The sequence below is a fragment of the Ranitomeya variabilis genome, chromosome 2 (genome assembly GCF_051348905.1).
Source record: "Ranitomeya variabilis isolate aRanVar5 chromosome 2, aRanVar5.hap1, whole genome shotgun sequence".
Classification (NCBI taxonomy): domain Eukaryota; kingdom Metazoa; phylum Chordata; class Amphibia; order Anura; family Dendrobatidae; genus Ranitomeya; species Ranitomeya variabilis.
The window spans coordinates 575,773,180-575,796,157 of record NC_135233.1 but is presented as its reverse complement, the minus strand read 5'-3'; the positions used below and the strand labels follow the sequence as shown (position 1 = coordinate 575,796,157).

Genomic DNA, 22,978 nt, shown 5'->3' with positions numbered 1-22,978 from the left:
AGATATTACAAACTATTTTAAACTCAGGTCTCTTACTGTATGATGTTTAGCAACAGAAATTTTTTTTGCTTATGTGCGTGATATCTGAGACAGCTTAATTTCAACCCAACAAAATTACGAAGTGTAATAACGGCGGGCTGTCTAACTTTTTGCATCAGAAAAATTATAATTTTTTTTAATGTGTTAATTCTGCAGACAGTTTCATCTCACCACAGCACTAAATGACAAAGTGGGATACAGCAGGCTGTTTCATATTTAGCTAGTGAAAAAATATTATTTAGAACACTATACTCGTGCATAGAGAACAATAGAAGCAGTGCACAACACACATGTAGGACATGTGCCCTGCTGGCTTTGTCTGTGGACTTAAGTAATGGCCAAAAGAAAAATGCTGGAAGGTAAATTTAACAGCCACACTGGACACTACCTAGCTACACTATCTGACTGATATACCGCCTAGCTAATTGGCTAAAATCTTGCTAACAGTGCAAGCGTCAGGAGCAGCCTCTGCACCGTTACAGTGTCAGTATGGCGCTAAAACAAGATGTCCGCTATTTACACGTGTTCCAAATTATTATGCAAATTGGATTTAACCCCTTCCCGAGCTTTGACGCAGCGTATGCGTCATAAAAACCTGTGCCAATCCGACCTGTGACGCAGCATATGCGTCATGGTCGGATCGTGCTCCTGCAGGCCGGGTGAAAGGGTTAACTGTAATTTCACCCGACCTGCAGGGACAGGGGGAGTGGTACTTGAGCCCATGGGGGGTGGCTTTGCCCCCCCGTGGCTACGATCGCTCTGATTGGCTGTTGAAAGTGACGTTTCACTTTCAATCAGAGCGATAGTAATATTTCACCAATGAAAATTGGCTGATGCTGCAATAGCGTCAGACATGGCTGGAGATCGCGATCTGCCCCCCTCCAGCGCCACCGATCTTGTCCCCATGGTCCTCCGTCCTGTAATTGCTGTCCTCCGTTCCCCTCCGTCCTCCTGTCCGCTCCCCCCGCAGTCCGATCCCTCCCCCCGCTGTCCGATCCCCCCCTCATACTTACCGACCTCCGGTGTCCGTCCGTGTGCTCCATGGGCGCTGCCATCTTCCAAAATGGCGGGCGCATGCGCAGTGCGCCCGCCGACTCTGCCGGCAGATTCGTTACAGGTACATTTTGATCGCTGTGATAGGTTCTATCACAGCGATCAAAATAAAAAAATAATAACCCCCCCCTTATCACCCCCATAGGTAGGGACAATAATAAAATAAAGAAAATACTTTTTTTTTTTTTTTTTTTTATGTTCGGGTTAGGGCTAGGATTAGGGCTAGAACTAGGGTTAGAATTGGGGTATGTGCACACGGTGCGGATTTGGCTGCGGATCCGCAGCGGATTGGCTGCTGCGGATTCGTAGCCGTTTCCCATCAGGTTTACAGTACCATGTAATCCTATGGCAAACCAAATCCGCTGTGCCCATGGTGAGAAAAATACCGCGCAGAAACATTGTGCTGTATTTTCCGCAGCATGTCAATTCTTTGTGCGGATTCCGCAGCGTTTTACACCTGTTCCTCAATAGGAATCCGCATGTGAAATCCGCACAAAAAACACGGTAAATCCGCAGGTAAAACGCAGTGCCTTTCTCCTGCGGATTTTTCAAAAATGGTGGGGAAAAATCTCACACGAATCCGCAACGTGGGCACATAGCCTTAGGGTTAGGGTTGGAATTAGGGCTAGGGTTGGAAATAGGGTTAAGATTAGGCTGTGGTTAGGGTTATGGTTCGGGTCAGGGGTGTGTTGGGGATAGGGTTGGGTTAGGGTTGGGATTAGGGTTATGGCTAGAGTTGGGGTTAGGGTTAGGGGTGTGTTGGGGTTAGTGTTGGCGTTAGAATTGAGGGGTTTCCACTGTTTAGGCACATCAGGGGTCTCCATTGATTCCAGTCAATCTTGTATTCAAAAAGTCAAATGGTGCTCCCTCCCTTCTGAGCACCGACGTGCGCCCAAAATAGTGGTTTACCCCCACATATGGGGTAACAGCATGCTCAGGACAAACTGGGCAACAACCATTGGGGTCCAATTTCTTCTTTTACCCTTGTGAAAATAAAAAATTGCTTGCTAAAACATCATTTTTGAGGAAAGAATAATGATTTTTTATTTTCACAGCTCTGCGTTGTAAACTTCTATGAAACACTTGGGAGTTCAAAGTGCTCACCACACATCTAGACAAGTTCCGTTGGGGGTCTAGTTTCCAAAATGGGGTCACTTGTGGGGGGTTTCCACAGTTTAGTCACATCAGGGGCTCTGCAAACGCAACGTGACGCACGCACACCATTCCATCAAAGTCTGCATTTCAAAAGTCACTACTTCCCTTCCAAGCCCCGACGTGTGCCAAAACAGTTGTTTACCCCCACATATGGGGTATCTGTGTACTCAGGACAAGCTGGGCAACAACTATTGGGGTCCAATTTCTCCTGCTACCCTTGTGAAAATAAAAAAATAATAAAATAAATAAATAAATAAAATAATAAAACATCATTTTTGAGGAAAGAAAAATGATTTTTTTATTTTCACGACTCTGCATTGTAAACTTCTGTGAAGCACTTGGGGGTTCAAAGTGCTCACCACATATCTAGATAAGTTCCGTTGGGGGTCTAGTTTCCAAAATGGGGTCACTTGTGGGGGGTTTCTACAGTTTAGTCACATCAGGGGCTCTGCAAACTCAACGTGACGCACGCAGACCATTCCATCAAAGTCTGCATTTCAAAAGTCACTACTTCCCTTCCGAGCCCTGACATGTGCCCAAACAGTGGTTTACCCCCACATATGGGGTATCCGTGTACTCAGGACAAACTGCTCAACAACTTTTGGGGTACAATTTCTACTGTTACTTTTGTGAAAATAAAAGATTGCGGGCTAAAAAATCATTTTTGAGTAAAGAAAAATGATTTTTTATTTTCACGGCTCTGCGTTATAAACTTCTGTGAAGCACTTGGGGGTTTAAAGTGGTCACCGCACATCTATATTAGTTCCATGGGAGGTCTAGCTTCCAAAATGGGGTCACAAGTGGGGAAGCTCCAATGTTTAGGCACACAGGGGCTCTCCAAACGTGACATGGTGTCCGCTAACGATTGGAGCTAATTTTTCATTCAAAAAGTCAAATGGCGCTCCTTCCCTTCCTAGCCCTGCCGTGTGCCCAAACAGTGGTTTACCCCCACATGTGAGCTATCAGTGTACTCAGGAGAAATTGACCAATAAATTTTAGGATCCATTTTATCCTGTTGCCCATGTGAAAATGAACAAATTGAGGCTAAAAGAAATTATTTGTGAAAAAAAAAAAGTACTTTTTCATTTTTACGGATCAATTTGTGAAGCACCTTGGGGTTCGAAGTGCTCACTATGCATCTAGATAAGTTCCTTGGGGGGTCTAGTTTCCAAAATGGGGTCACTTGTGGGGGAGCTCCAATGGTTAGGCACACAGGGGCTCTCCAAACGCGACATGATGTCCGCTAACGATTGGAGCGAATTTTTCATTCAAAAGTCAAATGGTGCTCCTTCCTTTCCGAGCCTTGCCGTGTGCACAAACAGTGGTTTGTGACCACATATGAGGCATTGGTGTACTCAGGAGAAATTGCCCCAAAAATTTTAGGATCCATTTCATCCTGTTGCCTATGTAAAAATGAAAAAATTGAGGCTAAAAGAAATTTTTTGTGAAAAAAAAAAAAGTACTTTTTCTTTTTAAGGATCAATTTGTGAAGCACGTGGGGGTTCAAAGTGCTCACTATGCATCTAGGTAAGCTCCTTGGGGGGGTCTAGATTCCAAAATGGGGTCACTTGTGGGGGAGCTCCAATGTTTAGGCACACAGGGGCTCTCCAAACGCGACATGGTGCCCGCTAAAGATTGGAGCCAATTTTTCATTGAAAAAGTCAAATGGCGCTCCTTCCCTTCCGAGCCCTGTCGTGCGCCCATACAGTGGTTTTCCCCCACATCAGCGTACTCAGGACAAATTGTACAATAACTTTTGGGGTCCAGTTTCTCTTTTTACCCTTGGGAAAATAAAAAAAATTGTTGCTAAAACATCATTTTTGTGACTAAAAAGTTAAATGTTCATTTTTTCCTTCCATGTTGCTTCTGCTGCTGTTAAGCACCTGAAGGGTTAATAAACTTCTTGAATGTGGTTTTGAGCACCTTGAGGGGTGCAGTTTTTAGAATGGTGTCACTTTTGGGTATTTTCAGCCATATAGACCCCTCAAACTGACTTCAAATGTGAGGTGGTCCCTAAAAAAAAAATGGTTTTGTAAATTTCGTTGTAAAAATGAGAAATCGCTGGTCAAATTTTAACTCTTATAACTTCCTAGCAAAAAAAAATTTTGTTTCCAAAATTGTGCTGATGTAAAGTAGACATGTGGGAAATGTTATTTATTAACTATTTTGTTTCACATAACTCTCTCATTTAACAGAATAAAAATTCAAAATTTGAAAATTGGAAAATTTTCAAAATTTTAGCCAAATTTCCATTTTTTTCACAAATAAACGCAAAAATTATCAACCTAAATTTACCACTAACGTGAAGCCCAATATGTCACGAAAAAACAATCTCAGAACCGCTAGGATCCGTTGAAGCGTTCCTGAGTTATTACCTCATAAAGGGACACTGGTCAGAATTTCAAAAAACAGCCAGGTCATTAAGGTCAAAATAGGCTGGGTCATGAAGGGGTTAAGTGCCAAAGATTTAATTGTTTTGTTTTTCAAATAAACTCATGGATGGTATTGTGTCACAGGGCTCAATGGATCACTGAAATCAATCTTAAACACATGATAATTATTTTTCCAGGTAATTCTAATTAAAGGAAAACTACTTAAAAATGATGATCCACATTAAGTAGGCCACAGTTTTCAAGTAACATGGGAAAGAGAGAGAATCTCTCTGCTGCCAAAAAGCATCAAATAGTGCAATGCCTTGGTCAAGGGATGAAAACATTAGATATTTCCCAAAAATTTAAGCGTGATCATCGTACTGTTAAGAGATTTGTGGCTGATTCTGAGAACAGACATGTTCGTTCTGATAAAGGCAGAATGAGAGAGGTTTCTGTCAGGCAAGTTCATCGGATTAAGAGAGCAGCTGCTAAAAAGCCATTACAAACCAGCAAACAGCTATTTGAATCTGCTGGTGCCTCTGGAGTCCCTCGAACCTCAAGGTAGGTGTAGGGTCCTTCAAAGGCTTGCTGTGGTGCATAAACCTACTATTCAGCCACCCCTAAACACTGTTCACAAGCAGAAACGGTTGCAGTGGGCCCATACATATACGAAGACTAATTTTCAAATAGTCTTGATTGTCGAGCAACCCTGAATGGTCCAGATGGATGGAGTAGTGGATAGTTGGTGGATGGCCACCATGTCCCAACAAGGCTGCGACGTCAGCAAGGAGGTGAAGGAGTCATTTTTTGGGCCGGAATCATGGGGAAACAGCTGATAGGGCCCTTTAAGGTTCCTGAAGGTGTGAAAATGACTTCTGCAAAGTATATAGCGTTTCTGACTGACAACTTTCTTCCATGGTATAAAAAGCAGAAACGCATGCCTTCAGGAGCAAAATCATCTTCATGCATGACAATGAACCATCTCATGCTGCAAAGAATACCATCTGAGTCATTGGCTGCTATGGGCATAAAAGCAGATAAACTCATGGTGTGGCCACCATCTTCCCCTGACCTCAACCCTATAGAGAACCTTTTGGAGTATCATCAAGCAAACGATCTATGAGGGTGGGAGGCAGTTCACATCAAAACAGCAGCTCTGAGAGGCTATTCTGACCTCATGCAAAGAAATACAAGTGGAAACTCTCCAAAAACTCAAGTTCAATGGACGCAAGAATTGTGAAGGTAATATCAAAGAATGGTTCCTATGTTAACATGTCACTTGGCCTGTTAGGATGTTTTGAAGTTAAAGGGAACCTGTCACCCCCCCCAGTCGTTTCAAACTAAAAGAGCCACCTTGTGCAGCAGTAATGCTGCATTCTGACAAGGTGGCTCTTTTAGTTGTGGGTGCTGTAACTTGAGAAATAATCACTTTTATAATTAGTCTGAAATACCTGCTCCTCAGTCAAGTGGGCCGACGTTTCCCCCCTGCTTCAGACAGCACACAGCTGTCACTCACATCTTCTTGGCGCCGGGTGCCGCCTCCTCATCACCGCTGTTTTCAAAATAGCCGGCGCCTGCACTCTTATCCCCTGCCTGGCACAGGCGCAGTGAACGGCCTGCCTGTGAATCCCAGCCCCGCAATGTGAATAAATCATAAGTCACTGCGGGGCTGGGAATCACAGGCAGGGCGGCTGCGCAGGCGCAGTCAGCTGGACTGCATATGAGGAAAGACGGCCAGCGTTCACTGCGCCAGGCAGGGGATAAGAGCGCAGGCGCCGGCTATTTTGAAAACAGCGGCAAGGAGGAGGCGGCGCCCGGCGCCAAGAAGATGTGAGTGAAAGCTGGCTTTTAGTTTGAAACGACTGGGGGGGAGGGGTGACAGGTTCCCTTTAAATAGATTTTTTGTTCAGTGAATGTTACTTCCTAATGCTGTAAATTCAACAAATGAGCATTTTCAGTTCTTTAAAACAGATCAAATGTTTAGAAATTCTACTGTGCCTAATAATTTGTAACAGTGCATTTTGAGTTTGTATTCATTTTGGAGATTATACTGTTATCATTGGGAGGTTTCTTCAATAAAATTCGATGTATACTCTAATGGGTGATGACTTTTATTAGACTGACTGTCATTTGCACCGACCATTTAGGAAAATCTGAGAAAAATATCATTTGCATAATAATTTGGAACATGGTGTATATGGAGAGGGATTTCAGCAACCAATGACACAAGCCGTTGTTTGGTGTTTCCCGCACCCTGATTTGCTAGCCATAATGTGCACACATAATGGTAGAGGAAAAAAAGTTAACAAGAACGCCACACCTCTGAGCTCTGCAAACCCCTTCCCCTGTTGGTCACATAAGAGTCAGCAATATTTTCAGCCTGATCTTGGCTTTGGCTGTCAATTGCACACAAATTGTCGTACATCCAAGGAACAGATCTGGAGGAAGTTATCCTTGACCTTTAAGGGTATCTGCACACGTTGCGGATTTGCTGCGGATCCGCAGCGTTTTTTGAGGTGCAGAAACGCTGCAGATCCGCAATTGATTTACAGTACAATGTAAATCAATGAGAAAAAAAAATGCTGTGCACACTTTACGGAAAATCCGCTGCGGAAACGCGGTTTAAAAGAAGTAGCATGTCACTACTTTTTTGTGAATCTGCAGCGTTTTTGTACCCACTCCATTATAGAAAACCGCAGGGGTAAAAACCGCAGCAAATCCGCAGCAAACACGCACAAAAAAACGCAGGTGTGTTTTCTGCCAGGAGAGGCAGAATCCGCACCAGAAATTCCTAAGCCTAATCCGCAACATGTGCACAATAACCTAGGGTATGTGCACACGATGCAGATTTAGTGCAGAACTGCAGCAGATTTTTCTGCTGCAGAAACGCTGCAGAACTGCACTGTGATTTACAGTACAATGTAAATCAATGTGAAAAAAAAAGCTGTGCAGAAAAATCTGCGCAGAAACGCTGCAGATTTCAAAGAAGTGCATGTCACTTCTTTTGTGCAGTTCTGCAGCGTTTCTGCACCCCTCCATGATAAAAATCTTCACTGGTAAAATCTGCACAAAAACTGCATAGAAACTGCATCGCATCAAATCTGCACCTGCGTTTTCTGCCAGTGCAGAAAATTCTGCACCACATTTCCTATGTGTGCACATAGAGATCCTCTAGTTCCTCCAAGCTGGTAACTTAAAGTCCTCAGATCCCTTGATGGAAAGGTGCTCATTATATTTGCATAGCTGTCAATTGGTCCCCACTGTAGACTTCGGAACTTTTTCCAATATACTTCTGTGTGAGGTTGTATTTCCCAATCCCAGCCTCTTTCATTCTGTCATAGTCCCCATCTATCTCTGATGGAAGGTCAGCAAAAACTTCCAATGCTTTGCCTTAACCCTGTAGTTAAACACTGTGCCCACTGAATACGTGGTAGACTTTTTCGAACCCAGAAAGAAAAGTATCCAAGTCTCCATCTTTTTCCATCATAGGGAAGTTTTCGAAGCGTGGTCTCCTTGGATTTATGTCCTGAGAATGGGGTACATGAGAAATATTACCCCTTGATATTTGGGCTATCTGAAGTTGAAAGTCTTTTTTAGCCTGGGCAGCCTCTCTTATCAGCTTGACATTTTGCAGCCTGTTGGTACTGGAATAAGTTGCAGGTCCATACTGGCATCACTTGCTCCCAGTTGTTGTAAGGCCATTTTCAAAAAAAAAGTCAATGCTCGCCTAAGAACTGGCATTGTTGGTAGTCCCAGAAGTTATTTCTGTGACATGTTCAATTGCTTGGCTTCACTTAGTTGGACTTTCTCGTTGTCCCGGTGCCATAGTACAATGCTCAAGTCCTGCCCCACCAAGGCACCAATCAACAGATCCTTGGATTTGTCTGCTGTCTCTGTTTCTCTCTTTTCACTGGTTAATCAGAGCCTCCTTACTCTTCTTATATAAGTCTGCCATATCCGTAAACCACCTTTTGCCAAATAAAAGAGAGAAAAGAAATACAGGGAAGGGGAAAACTGTTTGCAAGTATGTCTAAGAAAGCACTGAGTTGAGCCTTGTAGACCTGTTACACTCCTCACAAGGATACCAGTTCTTTAGTACAGGAAGTTTTAATACTCTAGACGTGAAGTCTTTTACGAATGGAAATTGAGGTACAGATTGTGAAGTTCACATTCGTTTTTATTGTAGTTTAACGTGGAACCTCGGGACCACGGTCCGGGGGGCTCCAAAGGGGGCGTGACTTTGTGAGCCCCACACACCCGTTGTAAGTCCCCTCGAACAGGGTCAGAATGGAATGTCAGGGGGACACGGGTGCTACCTCCAGTTAGACCCCGGGCTCGTGTCTATTGTCCTAGTGGGACAGGCGGACAAGCAGGGTTTGCAGATGACATGGAGCTAACCGGACGATACCGGGTGTACGGGTAGGAGCTGGTACTGGCGTTTTCCGGAGGAGAGGATGGCTGATTGGCAGGACGAGACAGAACTGGCGTAGACAGAATGGATGTCGTCCAGAAAGCCAGGTAACAGGTAGCTGATAATCTGTGGAGACAAACAGTGTAAGCGGAGCACTGTCAGAGGACTTCAGAAACAGAAGCACATGCTAACAGAAACCGGAAGTTAACAGTGGATACTTGTTGCTCCGGCACCCTCCCTATGGTGGAGGGGCTAGACATAGTGGTCATTAACATGCCATTGGTCAGAAATACTTTTGAAAAATGCATGCTGTCTCTTTAACCCCTTCCCGACCTGCGTATGCGTCATGAAAGTCGGTGACTATCCGACCTGTGACGCATATGCTGTGTCACAGAATGATCGCGTCCCTGCAGATCGGGTGAAAGGGTTAACTCCAATTTCACCCGATCTGCAGGGACAGGGGGAGTGGTACTTTAGCCCGGGGGGGTGGCTTTGCCCCCACGTGGCTACGATCGCCCTGATTGGCTGTTGAAAGTGCAACAGCCAATCAGAGCAATTTGTAATATTTCACCTATGAAAAGTGGTGAAATATTACAATCCAGCCATGGCCGATGCTGCAATATCATCGGCCATGGCTGGAAACCCTGATCTGCCCCCCCACCGCCACCGATCTCCTCCCCAGTCCCCCGTCCTCCTGTCCGCTCCCTCCGTGCTCCGATCCACCCCCCTGTGCTCCGATCCACCCCCCGTGCTCCCCCCTCACCCCTTCATACTTACCAAGCCTCCCGGTGTCCGTCTCCTCCCTGGGCGCCGCCATCTTCCAAAATGGCATGCGCAGTGCGCCTGCCGAATCTGCCGGCCGGCAGATTCGTTCCATGTACATTTTGATCACTGTGATAAAAGCTATCACAGTGATCAAAATAAAAAAAATTGTAAATGACCCCCCCCTTTATCACCCCCATAGGTAGGGACAACAATAAAATAAAGAAAATATATATGTTTTTTCACTAGGGTTAGAACTAGGGTTAGGGTATGGCTATGCACAGGTATTCTGGTCCTCTGTGGATTTTTCCACAGCGGATTTGATAAATCCGCAGTGCAAAACCCCTGCGGACTTATCGTGGATTCAACGTGTTTTTTCTGCGGATTTCACTGCGGTTTTACAACTGCGGTTTTCTATTGGAGCAGTTGTAAAACCGCTGCAGAATCCGCAGAAATAAGTGACATGCTGCGGAATGTAAACCGCTGCGTTTCCACGCAGTTTTTTCCGCAGCATGTGCACAGCGTTTTTTGTTTCCCATAGGTTTACATTGAACTATAAACTGAAGGGAAACTGCTGCGGACCCGCAGCTGCAGAAATGCTGCAGATCCGCAGCGTTTTCTCTGCACCGTGTGCACATAGCCTTAGAATTAGGCTATATGCACACGGTGCGGATTTGGCTGTGGATCCGCAGCGGATTGGCTACTGCGGGTTCGTATCAGTTTTCCAACAGGTTTACAGTTCCATGTAAACCTATGGAAAACCAAATCCGCTGTGCCCATGGTGCGGAAAATACCGCGCGGAAACGCTGCGTTGTATTTTCCGCAGCATGTCAATTCTTTGTGCGGATTCCGCAGCGTTTTACACCTATTCCTCAATAGGAATCCGCACAAAAACCACTGGAAATCCGTGGTAAATCCGCAGGTAAAACACAGTGCCTTTTACCTACGGATTTTTTAAAAATGGTGCGGAAAAATCTCACACGAATCCGCAATGTGGGCACATAGCCTTAGGGTTGGAATTAGGGCTAGGGTTGGAAATAGGGTTAAGATTAGGTTTGTGGTTAGGGTTATGGTTAGGGATGTGTTGGGGTTAGGGTTGTGGTTAGGGTTGGGATTAGGGTTAGGGGTGTGTTGGGGTTAGGGTTATGGCTAGAGTTGGGATTAGGGTTAGCGGTGTGTTGGGGTTAGTGTTGGAGTTAGAATTGAGGGGTTTCCACTGTTTAGGCACATCAGGGGTCTCCAAACGCAACATGGCGCCACCATTGATTCCAGCCAATCTTGCGTTCAAAAAGTCAAATGGTGCTCCCTCCCTTCCGAGCCCCAACGTGCACCCAAACACTGGTTTACCCCCACGTATGGAGTACCAGCATACTAGGGACAAACTGGGCAACAACCATTGGGGTCCAATTTCATCTGTTACCCTTGTGAAAATAAAAAATTGCTTGCTAAAACACCATTTTTGAGGAAAGAAAAATGATTTTTTATTTTCACAGCTCTGCGTTGTAAACTTCTGTGAAGCACTTGAGGGTTCAAAGTGCTCACCACACATCTAGATAAGTTCCTTTGGGGGTCTAGTTTCCAAAATGGGGTCACTTGTGGGGGGTTTCTACTGTTTAGGCACATCAGGGGCTCTGCAAGCGCAACGTGACGCCCGCAGAGCATTCCATCAAAGTCTGCATTTCAAAACGTCACTACTTCCCTTCCGAACCCCGAAGTGTGCCCAAACAGTGGTTTACCCCCACATATGGGGTATCAGCGTACTCAGGAGAAACTGGACAACAACTATTGGGGTCAAATGTATCCTGTTACCCTTGGGAAAATAAACAATTCCGGGCTAAAAAATCATTTTTGAGGAAAGAATAATTATTTTTTATTTTCATGGCTCTGCGTTATAAACTTCTGTGAAGCATTTTGGGGATCAAAGTGCTCACCACACATCTAGATTAGTTCCTTGGGAGGTCTAGTTTCTAAAATGGGGTCACTTGTGGGGGAGCTCCAATGTTTAGGCACACAGGGGCTCTCCAAATGCGACATGGTGTCCGCTAATGATTGGAGCTAATTTTCCATTCAAAAAGTCAAATGGCGCGCCTTCCCTTCCGAGCCTTGCCGTGCGCCCAAACAGTGGTTTACCCCCACATATGAGGTATCTGCGTACTCAGGACAAATTGGACAACAACGTTCGTGGTCCAGTTTCTCCTTTTACCTTTGGGAAAATAAAAAAATTGTTGCTAAAAGATCATTTTTGTGACTAAAAAGTTAAATGTTAATTTTTTCCTTCCATGTTGCTTCTGCTGCTGTGAAACACCTGAAGGGTTAATAAACTTCTTGAATGTGGTTTTGAGCACCTTGAGGGGTGCAGTTTTTAGAATGGTGTCACTTTTGGGTATTTTCAGCCATACAGAACCCTCAAATTGACTTCAAATGTGAGGTGGTCCCTAAAAAAAATGGTTTTGTAAATTTTGTTGTAAAAATGAGAAATCACTGGTCAAACCCTTTTAACTTCCTAGCAAAAAAAAATTTTGTTTCCAAAATTGTGCTGATGTAAAGTAGACATGTGGGAAATGTTATTTATTAACTATTTTGTGTTGCATAACTCTCTGATTTAACAGAATAAAAATTCAAAATGTGAAAATTGCAAAATTTTCAAAATTTTCGCCTAATTTCCATTCTTTTTACAAATAAACGCAGAAATTATCGACCTAAATTTACCACTAACATGAAGCCCAATATGTCACGAAAAAACAATCTCATTATCGCTAGGATCCGTTAAAGCGTTCCTGAGTTATTACCTCATAAAGGGACACTGGTCAGAATTGCAAAAAATGGCCAGGTCATTAAGGTCAAACTAGGCTGTGTCATGAAGGGAGCGCGCGCAACCTAAGCACTCTGCCCGAGAACCTGCTGTCCAGGAAGCAGAGGAGGAAGGGGAAGCAGAGGCTGTATCAGGACAGCATGGAGCCAGCACAGAGTGGGAGTCCCAACAGGAACCACGCAAAGGTACAGGGACCAGACTGGGTGTAACAAAGTCTATCCCACCGCTGCCACCAAGTTGTCACATACACTCTTCCCAGCCTGTGACGTGGGTGTGTCTGCAAGTGTTAATTTATCGCTTCTTACTCTCAATCTGGCACTCAACCTCTGTTACAGGCTATAAAGGTAGCATAATTACATCCTCAACACAGACTACACAACACAGTGCCACCACTCATCAAGTTCCTGGGGTAGGGGGGTGATGAGTCCCTGAAATATATGGTACTGTCAGACAATCAAAAAGAGCTACACACTCTCTCTGAATTCTGTAGAGCAGAGGTCCCCAATCTTTCTGACCTTGAAAGCCACATTCTGCACTGAGAGAGTGTCATAAGCTACATCCAGCTCCTGCCCCACTCACAGTGGAAACAACCAGGGCCCCCATTACCAGTGTAATGATAGCCAAAACTTTTCCACTGAAATCACACCAAGGCATTATGCCAAGCTCCAGGGTTTCCCATACCCCCATTCAGATCTGCTCTTCTGTGCAGGGCTACATGCAAAAGTCACCATCTAGAGAGCTGCTCTTAATAGCTGTTTGTTACAGCTGGTGCTAATGCACCAAGCTGGCAGACGGCCATGAGCAACGTGTCACGGGCCCGCAAGCCACATGTGCTTAGAAGAAGCGATATAAAAAGGTAACAATAAAACAACACAAAAATTTGCCAAACAGTTCTAAAATAAAAAGGGAGAATGTCATGGTTCACACTGTGCTGCCAATAATATGTCACGGATCCCAACAATCTATCAGGGATCCCGGGGAGGATATATTTATAGTCCCCACTACTCACACCAATTTGTCTCGAACCGGGGTTGTTTGATTGCCCCTATTTCCTTCTGAAGGGAATTTATATCCCACTTCCCAGTTCCGGTTTGGAACTTGCAGCTCTCTGGCACCCCCCTTTACCCTCAGTTCAGGATAGGTACTGCACCTAGGGTAATTAGTCGCCAGAAAGGCTGCCTGCTATGTACTGGCTATTGGGCATGCTACAGCGAGGGTGATATAACTACTCCCACACAGGCAGGACTAATAATTATCAACGCCGTCGGTCGCTCCAAAGAAGCCCAATCGCACAGGACAAAGTCGCTGCCACAGCTCCAATTCCACCAAAGGTTAAGGATCCGGAGCCAAATCAGTAGCGTAATTCACCTCAGAGGAAGCGACAGTTCGTTCATAGAGCAGGAAGAGACAGCTAGTAAATTATGTATTTTAATCCATAAGTTAGGCAGTATTTACAAAGTATTGAAAAGATATTATAAAGAAGACTGAATCATGTGTATGATGTGATGATGTAATTACAAATAAAATGAGCATTAACCCCTTTCTGACCTCGGACGGGATAGTACATCCGAGGTCAGAACCCCCGCTTTGATGCAGGGCTCCGGCAGTGAGCCAGCATCAAAGCCGGGACATGTCAGCTGTTTTGAACAGCTGACATGTGCCTGCAATAGCGGCGGGTGAAATCGTGATTAACCCGCCGCTATTAACTAGTTAAATGCCGCTGTCAGACGCTGACAGCGGCATTTAACCGGCGCTTCCGGCCGGAAATGAGCGCATCGCTGGCCCCCGTTTTTTTTGGTCGCCACGACATTGCATTAAAATGCAATAACGGGCGATCAAAAGAACATATCTACACCAAAATGGTATCTTTAAAAACGACAGCTCGGCGCACACAAAAAATAAGCCCTCAACCGACCCCAGATCATGAAAAACGGAGACGCTACGGGTATCGGAAAATGACGCAATTTTTTTTTTTTTTTTTAGCAAAGTTTGGAATTTTTTTTCACCCCTTAGATAAAAAATAACCTAGACATGTTAGGTGTCTATGAACTCGTAATGACCTGGAGAATCATAATGGCAGGTCACTTTTAGCATTTAGTGAACCTAGCAAAAAAGCCAAACAAACAAACAAAAACTAGTTTGGGATTGCACATTTTTTTCAATTTCACCGCACTTTGAATTTTTTCCCCGTTGTCTAGTACACGACATGCTAAAACCAATGATGTCGTTCAAAAGGACAACTTGTTTCGCAAAAAATAAGCCCTCACATGGCCATATTGATGGAAAAATAAAAAAGTTATGGCTCTGGGAAGAAGGGGAGTAAAAAATAAACACAGAAAAACGGAAAATCCCAAGGTCATGAAGGGGTTAAAAATAGTCTGGGTGAAATGGTGGATGAGGATGAGGAAAAAGCCAATATGCTAAATGACTTTTTTCATCAGTATTTACACATGGAAAAACGGAAAATCCCGAGGTCATGAAGGGGTTAAAATAGAAGAGAACCCTTACAGGTCGTTATATAATTTCATATCAGCATGGCGGCCGTGTGCTCAGGAGATATATCCTGGTGCATTTAGCACAGCTTTTCCGAGCTAGTGTTAGCTCGCTTCCTGGACCAAGACTAACTTAATTCAGCAGGGGTAAAGATATGCCCTCTTGTCGTGACATCACTAAGTGGGCTGAGTAATGATATGCTCTACTTTTCTCAGAATTTACGTTTTTGAGTGCATCTAACAAAGACATTCCTAGGGTTGGTAAGGGGAGGGGAACGAATGGCTTTACGGGATTGGTCGCCTGCAGTTTAAAAGCCACACCCTGCTCACACATTAGTATCAAGTTGCCTAGTGTATCTGCCATAGGGCTTTATTTGTGGTATTTGCGAGTGCAGATGGGGAGAAAAAGGGGGGTCGAAACTGCAGCATGTGTGTCTGTTCAGCTTTAAGGGACGAAGCAGAGCTCAGTGTGCGTGATAATACATAATCAAATACCTCATGTTCCTGACAGAGAAATAACAGAAAATACCTAGTTGTCTTCTGTTTTCTTCGGAGGGGGAGAAAATGAATTATGGACCAAAGCCAGCATAGGCGGTCCCCCATATGTGAATAACTTTCTTTTGTGCAACCCAGCTTTTATATTCCTCCAGGTAAAGGCCCTTTGGTTTTGCAATACTGGTAAATCCAGTTTGTCCTTTTGTCAATTAAATGTAACTCTGCTTATTATACTTTTCTTGTAAATGTATCTATTTCCTTCACACTTCCATTTAATGTATTACTTTTGATCTTCCTCCACAAATACATTTTTATTATATACTGATTGTGCTGTTTATGAGGTCATTCCTCAATTTTAATTCAGCCAACATTTAATACCCAAGTAATTTGAATGGATATTTAAAATAGGTTGTTCCACAAAAGGTTGACATGTGAAATTTACATAATTTTGTTATATACTGAGGGGATCAAGTAAATTCATTAACCATATAATGTACATACTGGAAAAGAAAATCCAGCTGTTTAAAAAAAAAATAATGCAGTTCCGCCATCGTTTCTTTTTTATGGCAATATGATTCTTCAGGTCAGTACAATTACAACAAAGTAAAAACTTGTATAACATTTAATGCTTTTAATGGTTAAAAAAAACAACTAAGGCTACTTTCACACTAGCGTTAACTGCATTCCGTCACAATGTGTCGTTTTGCCGAAAAAACGCATCATGCAAAAGTGTTTGCAGGATGCGTTTTTTCACCATTAACATTAAGCGATGCATTGTGACGGATTGCCACACGTCGCACCCGTCGTGCGACGGATGCGTCGTGCAGTGGCGGACCGTCGGGAGCAAAAAAAGTTGCTTGCAACGTTTTTTGCTCCGTCGTGAACGTCTTTTCCGACCGCATATGCGCGGCCGGAACTCCGCCCGCACCTCACAATGGGGCAGCGGATGCGCTGGAAAAATGCATCCGCTGCCCCCGTTGTGCGGCGGAGACAACGCTAGCGTCGGGAACGTCGGCCCGACGCACAGCGACGGGCCGAGCCCGACGCTAGTGTGAAAGTAGCCTAAATGTTGTCTCAATCTCCTGAGATCCTTTATGTTAACGACTGTGAGAGCTTTGTGAGCTTGATTTTTATTTTTTTGTCTAGTGAGTTTCAGTTTTCATTGGATTTTTTTTTTATGCATACTCTATATACCTACGTGCTAGTTTGCGTAGCAAGTAGTTAACATCTGGGTGGGGTTGAATATCAACAAGTATGTAATACATTTTTTTGCTGGATTTCTACTTTTTCTACAAGTTCCCGAGAGCAAACATAGAGTTTAATCTGTTCAACGTATCACCTGTGGTCACTTGCTATGCTCCTTGGAATGGTGAGTTGATTCATATTTTTATTTTGTTTAAATTAATCTTTTTGGGGTACATTCAATGTTTTGATTGCCCTTACCTGTATTTTTTGCTGGTTGCTACAACTGAAAAATACTGTAGCAATTCTGGCATTTTGATTCTTTTTTTTTTTTCTCTTTGACAGTGAGATTACCTTTATAGGTTAAATAACTTTAGTATTTCATAAATTTCACAAGTTTATTAACTACATTGAAGAGAATGCTGGAAGGATATGCGCTAAGTAATCTATTTTGAAGCAGTCAAAAATGACAAATTTTTCATGTGGAAACTGCTTGAGAAAATGCTCCTTTAATGTGCCGTTTTCTTCGGAGGTTTATTTTTCCATTTGTAATTGTTTTTGGTAACTTTTCCTAAAGTTTCCTGAAGTGTTTCTTCGTGATTTTTTTGCACGTTTTTGAAATCTATTAAGCAATTAATAAAATAGTGGTTTATGAGTCAAAAAATGTCTCAACGCTTACAAAATGCCCCCAAAACACCCTGAATAAGAAGTCTTTGAGGCGCTTTTTTGAACTCCTTAACTGCTCAGCCAATTTGTTGTTTTCTTCTCTGTTACGGAACCCCCCAGCACCCAGAATATGCTGTGCAGTCATATGTATGTATAATAGGTTCCATGTGAAATGCATCAGTCCACAGGCTGCGCCCCTGGGCAGAGGGGACAAGATATTCTTCTGACCTTCCCCACCTTTGTAATTCCCACAGTAAATATCGGCAGGCTCCGGCCACCTGCGGCTATTGTAATGTATGTCTGGCCTGCCGCTTTTCAATTGGCCTGCCCTCTGTATCTGTGTGATATATTCTGTGTCCTGTGAGTAAAGTGTTGTCACACTGGAAATACGTGGAGAAGCAGTGATCTTTTATATGCGCCCATGTAATCAAGAAATTCCAGCCAGCGTCCTTCATTCAGACTCCAGCCAAAGCAGAGTGGACCTCCTGAACCACGGGGTGGTACTGAAATAGCTACCCCAGCACGGTAGACCCCGTTACACTGGTGGCAGACAGCGGGATATGATACCCCTTCTACAGGAGGAAAGGAATGAATGGAAAACTACCAGAAGTTAAAGAGGACGACATTAAAAGATCTGGTGGAAGCCCGAGGGTTAATCGCCAGCAACAAAACAAAAGCGGATTTGATAGCAGTCATCATGGAACACGACAGTGCAGCGCCCCCCAATGTGAACGTGGAGGAGACTGAATTTCAGAGGGAGGTAAAGAACCGACTGGCGTTCTATGGCCCAAACCCTGCAGTAGAGATCATACGAGAGGTGATGGCTGATGTGCGTACTGATCTGAAGGAAAAGATGGCCGAGCGGACCAGGATAGAGCTAGCCAAGATGGAGATGGCGGAGAGAGGAGAGTCAGCGAGCAGGGGGAGCTCTGGCTTCCTCCCAGGTACCTTCAACAGTAAGCCACAAAAAGATCCAGTATAATGCCTTCCAACAGTTGGGGGAGGCAGAGGAAGACATTGATGGCTCTCTGCAGGACTTTGAGCGGCAGTGTGCCCTTCATCAAGTGAAGCCGGAGGAACGGGTTCAGATTCTGGCCAGCAAGCTGACAGGCCGGGCAGCGGACGCCTATCGCACGGTACCTGATGAGGACTGTATGAACTATGAGCGGATCAAAGAAGTGATCTTGGCCCGGTATGCGCTAACACCAGAGGCATACTGCCAAAAGTTCCGCTGACTTATAAAACGCGTAACCGATACCCACGCTGAATAGGCCTATAAATTACGGCGGTCACTGCTACAGTGGGTACAAGGGAGCCAAGCAACCACTAAGGAGGACGTCCTCCAGCTCTTCTTGTTAGAACGATTCTTTAATGGACTAACCCCCGAGACACAGGAATGGCTTCGGGACAGGCAGCCAACGACTCTTGAGGAGGCCGCTCGTCTGGCCGATGAACATCATGCCAGGAGGCCTCAGTTGTCCGGATCAAAGATGGTCACTAGAGGTCCGCCCATAGACCTGGAGGTCTCCATACCACAGAAGATTGTAGGGGGACCAGCTAAAAACCCTGCCTACCACAGTCACCCTGGGGCGCGATGCCACACCTGCCATCAGCTGGGCCACCTGCAAAGACAATGTCCCAACCGGACTCAGCATACCCAGTGGCCAAAGGCGGGAACAGCTACCTTCAGCCGGGCCGCTGTACACTGCTACCAAGGCGAAGCTGACCCGGCATTGGGGGCTACGACTAACCAGGGGGTGGAAGAGATGCAGGAAGTGCTGCATGAAGTAGACCCCATGCAGGCAGCCCGGGCAGATAATCGACAACAGCATCGACAGGTCGTGTGGGTTAATGGGAAACGTATGCAGGGACTAAGAGATTCCGGGGCAACTTTGACCCTTGTGAAGCCTCATCTCGTCCGGGACCAAGAGAAGACGGACCGGACAGTGGCAGTCCGTGTAGCAGGGGGAGCCATACATCGACTGCCCACTGCCAGGATTCACCTGAACTGGGGAGTTGGGGATGGCCTTGTTGAGGTCGGCTTGATGGAGGATTTGCCTGCAGACGTCTTGCTGGGAAATGACTTGGGACCCATGTTGTCTGCCTTCTCAGTTGCCCCTCTGGCTAAGACATATCCTGTGACCACCCGGAGACAAGCTCGAGCTGCGGAGGCGGAATCACACTCAGAGGAGGCCCATGTAAGACATCCCAGCCCTACACGTATTCCCATAGCCAGACACATTTCTTGGGCCACCCCAGCTAAATTTAAGAGGGAGTTACTTGAGGATCCTTCATTGGAGGTATATCGTAGGAAGGCACAGGAGGGGAGAGGGGTACTGGAAGGGGAACAGTTTGTATGGATGCAGGGACTCCTCTACCAGATCACGGAGCAGCACCACACAGGGACGAGCCCCACAACAAAATGACAGCTGGTAGTTCCCAAGAAGTATAGGCAGGAATTACTGCGAATCTCTCATGACATACCCTTGGCCGGGCACTTCGGCGTCAGTCGCACCAGGCATCGTCTGACCCAAAACTTCTTTTGGCCGGGGGTAACCTATGATGTTCGTCAGTACTGCCAGACCTGTGACAGTTGCCAGCGCATTGGCAAGAGGGGAGATCGATGCAAGGCCAAATTACGCCCCCTCCCGATTGTGGAGGAACCCTTTAGCCGAGTTTCGGTCGATCTGATAGGGCCGTTAGCCAAACCCAGTCCGTCAAGGAAAAGGTATATATTGACAGTGGTAGATTATGCCACACGGTACCCAGAGGCAGTTGCGTTACCTAACATACTGGCAGAGATGGTGGCGGCTGCCCTGCTCCAGGTTTTCTCACGGGTTGGATTTCCCTGGGAGATTATCTCGAACCAGGGTACCCAGTTTGCAGCAGAGGTGACCAACCAACTGTGGAAGCTGTGCGGCGTAAAGTCCATTAGAAGCGCCCCATGCCATCCGCAAACCAATGGGTTGTGTGAACGCTTTAACGAGACGTTAAAACAACTCATTGGGACTTTTACCAGGACCTACAGGGGCTGGGAGAAATTCTTGCCACACCTCCTGTTTGCCTATCGGGAGGTGCCCCAAGAATCCACGGGGTTCTCACCGTTCAAACTGGTATACGGGAGGCGGGTAAGGGGACACCTAGACTTAGTGCTAGAACACTGGGAAGGGGAGGGCATCATACAAGGGGTACCTATTGTACCCTATGTGCTGGAATTCCTGGACCACCTACAGGAGCTGACCCAGGCTGTACGTGGGAACATGCAGGTGGCCCTGCGGCGCCAGCACGTATGGTACGATCGGAGGGCCAGAGAACGCACCTTGGAAATAGGACAGAAGGTCCTGGTGTTAGAGCCCACTAGGCAGAACAAGTTCCAAGCTGCATGGCAGGGGCCCTACCAGGTAGTGGGGAAAATAGCCGACACCACCTATAATGTCGCCGATTGTGACGACCCCAGGGTTGTCCGCATGTTCCACGTGAATATGCTGAAGCCCTACCGGGAGCGCCCTGAAGAGGTAGTGGCCATCTGTGCACCTGAAGCAGAGGATTTAGCCGGACTTCCCTTTCCTGATGTCTTAGGGGAAAGGACTCAGTCTAAAACATTGGACCAGGTACACTTGGGTGAAGACCTAGGTCCCCGGGAGAGACAGCAGGCGGAGGCATTGTTGAGGCAGCGACAGAGGATGTTTTTGGGAGACCAGGGTACACTCGCCTGGCACAACACAAGGTTGGGACCCAGGATCAGACCCCCCTTCCGCGTCCCGGAGTCTGTACGAGAAGAGATGCGACAAGAGATACAAGAGATGTTGGGTTTAGGGGTCATTAAAGAGTCAGATAGTCCCTGGGCATCCCCCGTAGTAGTGGTGCCCAAGAAGGATGGGACTACACGGTTTTGTGTAGACTATCGTAAGCTTAATGAGAAAACGGTGAGTGATGCGTATCCAATGCCACGTGTGGATGAGTTGTTAGACGGCTGGCGGGAGCAAAGTATGTGACCACCATCAATCTATGCAAAGGCTACTGGCAGATTCCCCTTAGTCCTGACGCTATTCCCAAGTCTGCATTTGTCACCCCGTTCGGCTTATTCCAGTTTCGAGTTATGCCATTCGGGATGAAGAATGCCCCGGCGACCTTCCAGAGGCTGGCTGACCAGCTTCTGGATGGTCTCCAGGACTATGCTTGTGCCTACCTGGATAACATCGCCATCTACTGTGCGACATGGGAAGAGCATCTAAATCACCTAGAGACTGTATTGGACAGGATCCACAAGGCCGGAATCACCCTGAACCCAAACAAGTGTCACGTGGGCAAATCAGAGGTTCAGTATTTAGGGCATTGAGTGGGAAGTAGGAAACAGGGACCAGAACCAGCCAAGATTGAGGCCATAGCCAAATGGCCCACCCCACGCACTAAAACCCAGGTCATGCGGGGTATTACAGGAAATTCGTTCCCAATTACAGCAGAGTAGCCAAGCCCCTCACTGATCTGACCCATAAGAACCAACCCCGCCAGGTAACCTGGACCCCAGAGTGTGAGGAAGCCTTCCGCCAGCTAAAGGACGCCCTCACCAATACCCCTGTATTGGCCGCACCTGATCCAACTAAACGTTTCCTTGTTCACACGGACGCTTCTATGTTTGGATTGGGGGCAGTACTGACCCAAGTCGGGCCGGACAGCCAAGAACACCCTGTAGCTTACCTGAGTCGGAAACTACTGCCCCGTTAAGTAAGCTATGCGGCCATCGAGAAGGAGTGCATGGCGGCAGTATGGGCACTTAAAAAGTTGCAACCATATTTGTATGGATGACAGTTTTCCCTCCTAACGGACCATAATCCCCTAGTCTGGCTTAATCGGGTCCCCGGAGACAACGCCAGATTACTGCGGTCGAGTTTAGCCCTACAACCTCTGGACTTCACCATCCACTACAGACCCGGCAAACAAAACGGTAACGCCGATGGACTAAGTCGACAAACGGAAATTGTACCAACCCCATAAACTTTGGTTATCCCCAAACCAATCCGTTAAGGATCAGACTGTGTATGCCGATCGCGTCGCTGAAAAGGGGAGCCGTGTTACGGAACACCCCAGCACCCAGAATATGTTGTGCAGTCATATGTATGTATAATAGGTTCCATATGAAATGCATCAGTCCACAGGCTGCGCCCCTGGGCAGAGGGGACAAGATATTCTCCTTCTGACCTTCCCCACCTTTGTAATTCCCACAGTAAATATCAGCAGGCTCCGGCCACCTGCGGCTATTGTAATGTATGTCTGGCCTGCCGCTTTTCAATTGGCCTGCCCTCTGTATCTGTGTGATATCTTCTGTGTCCTGTGAGTAAAGGTACCGTCACATTAAGCGACACTGCAGCGATATAGACAACGATGCCGATCGCTGCAGCGTCGCTGTTTCGTCATTTGTGTGGTCGCTGGAGAGCTGTCACACAGACAGCTCTCCAGCGACCAACTATGCCGAAGTCCCTGGGTAACCAGGGTAAACATCGGGTTACTAAGCGCAGGGCCGCGCTTAGTAACCCGATGT

At 46.0% G+C, this 22,978-nt stretch overlaps 1 protein-coding gene across 4 annotated transcripts in view; it reads left to right on the top strand.

The window, feature by feature from the left end:
- The window catches only part of LOC143807080 (hydroxysteroid dehydrogenase-like protein 1), a 153,565-nt gene that overhangs the window by 77,730 nt on the left and 52,857 nt on the right, over nucleotides 1-22,978 (top strand). Inside the window, exon 1 of one of the 4 annotated variants that reach the window (XM_077288281.1) lies at nucleotides 16,811-16,960. The exons of the other annotated variants lie outside the window; for them this stretch is intronic. Within the exon in view, the coding sequence (XP_077144396.1) occupies nucleotides 16,946-16,960 (15 nt within the window). The 5' untranslated portion in view covers nucleotides 16,811-16,945. Of the gene's footprint in view, nucleotides 1-16,810; nucleotides 16,961-22,978 lie in introns of those variants that run through there. 4 annotated transcript variants of the gene reach the window in all.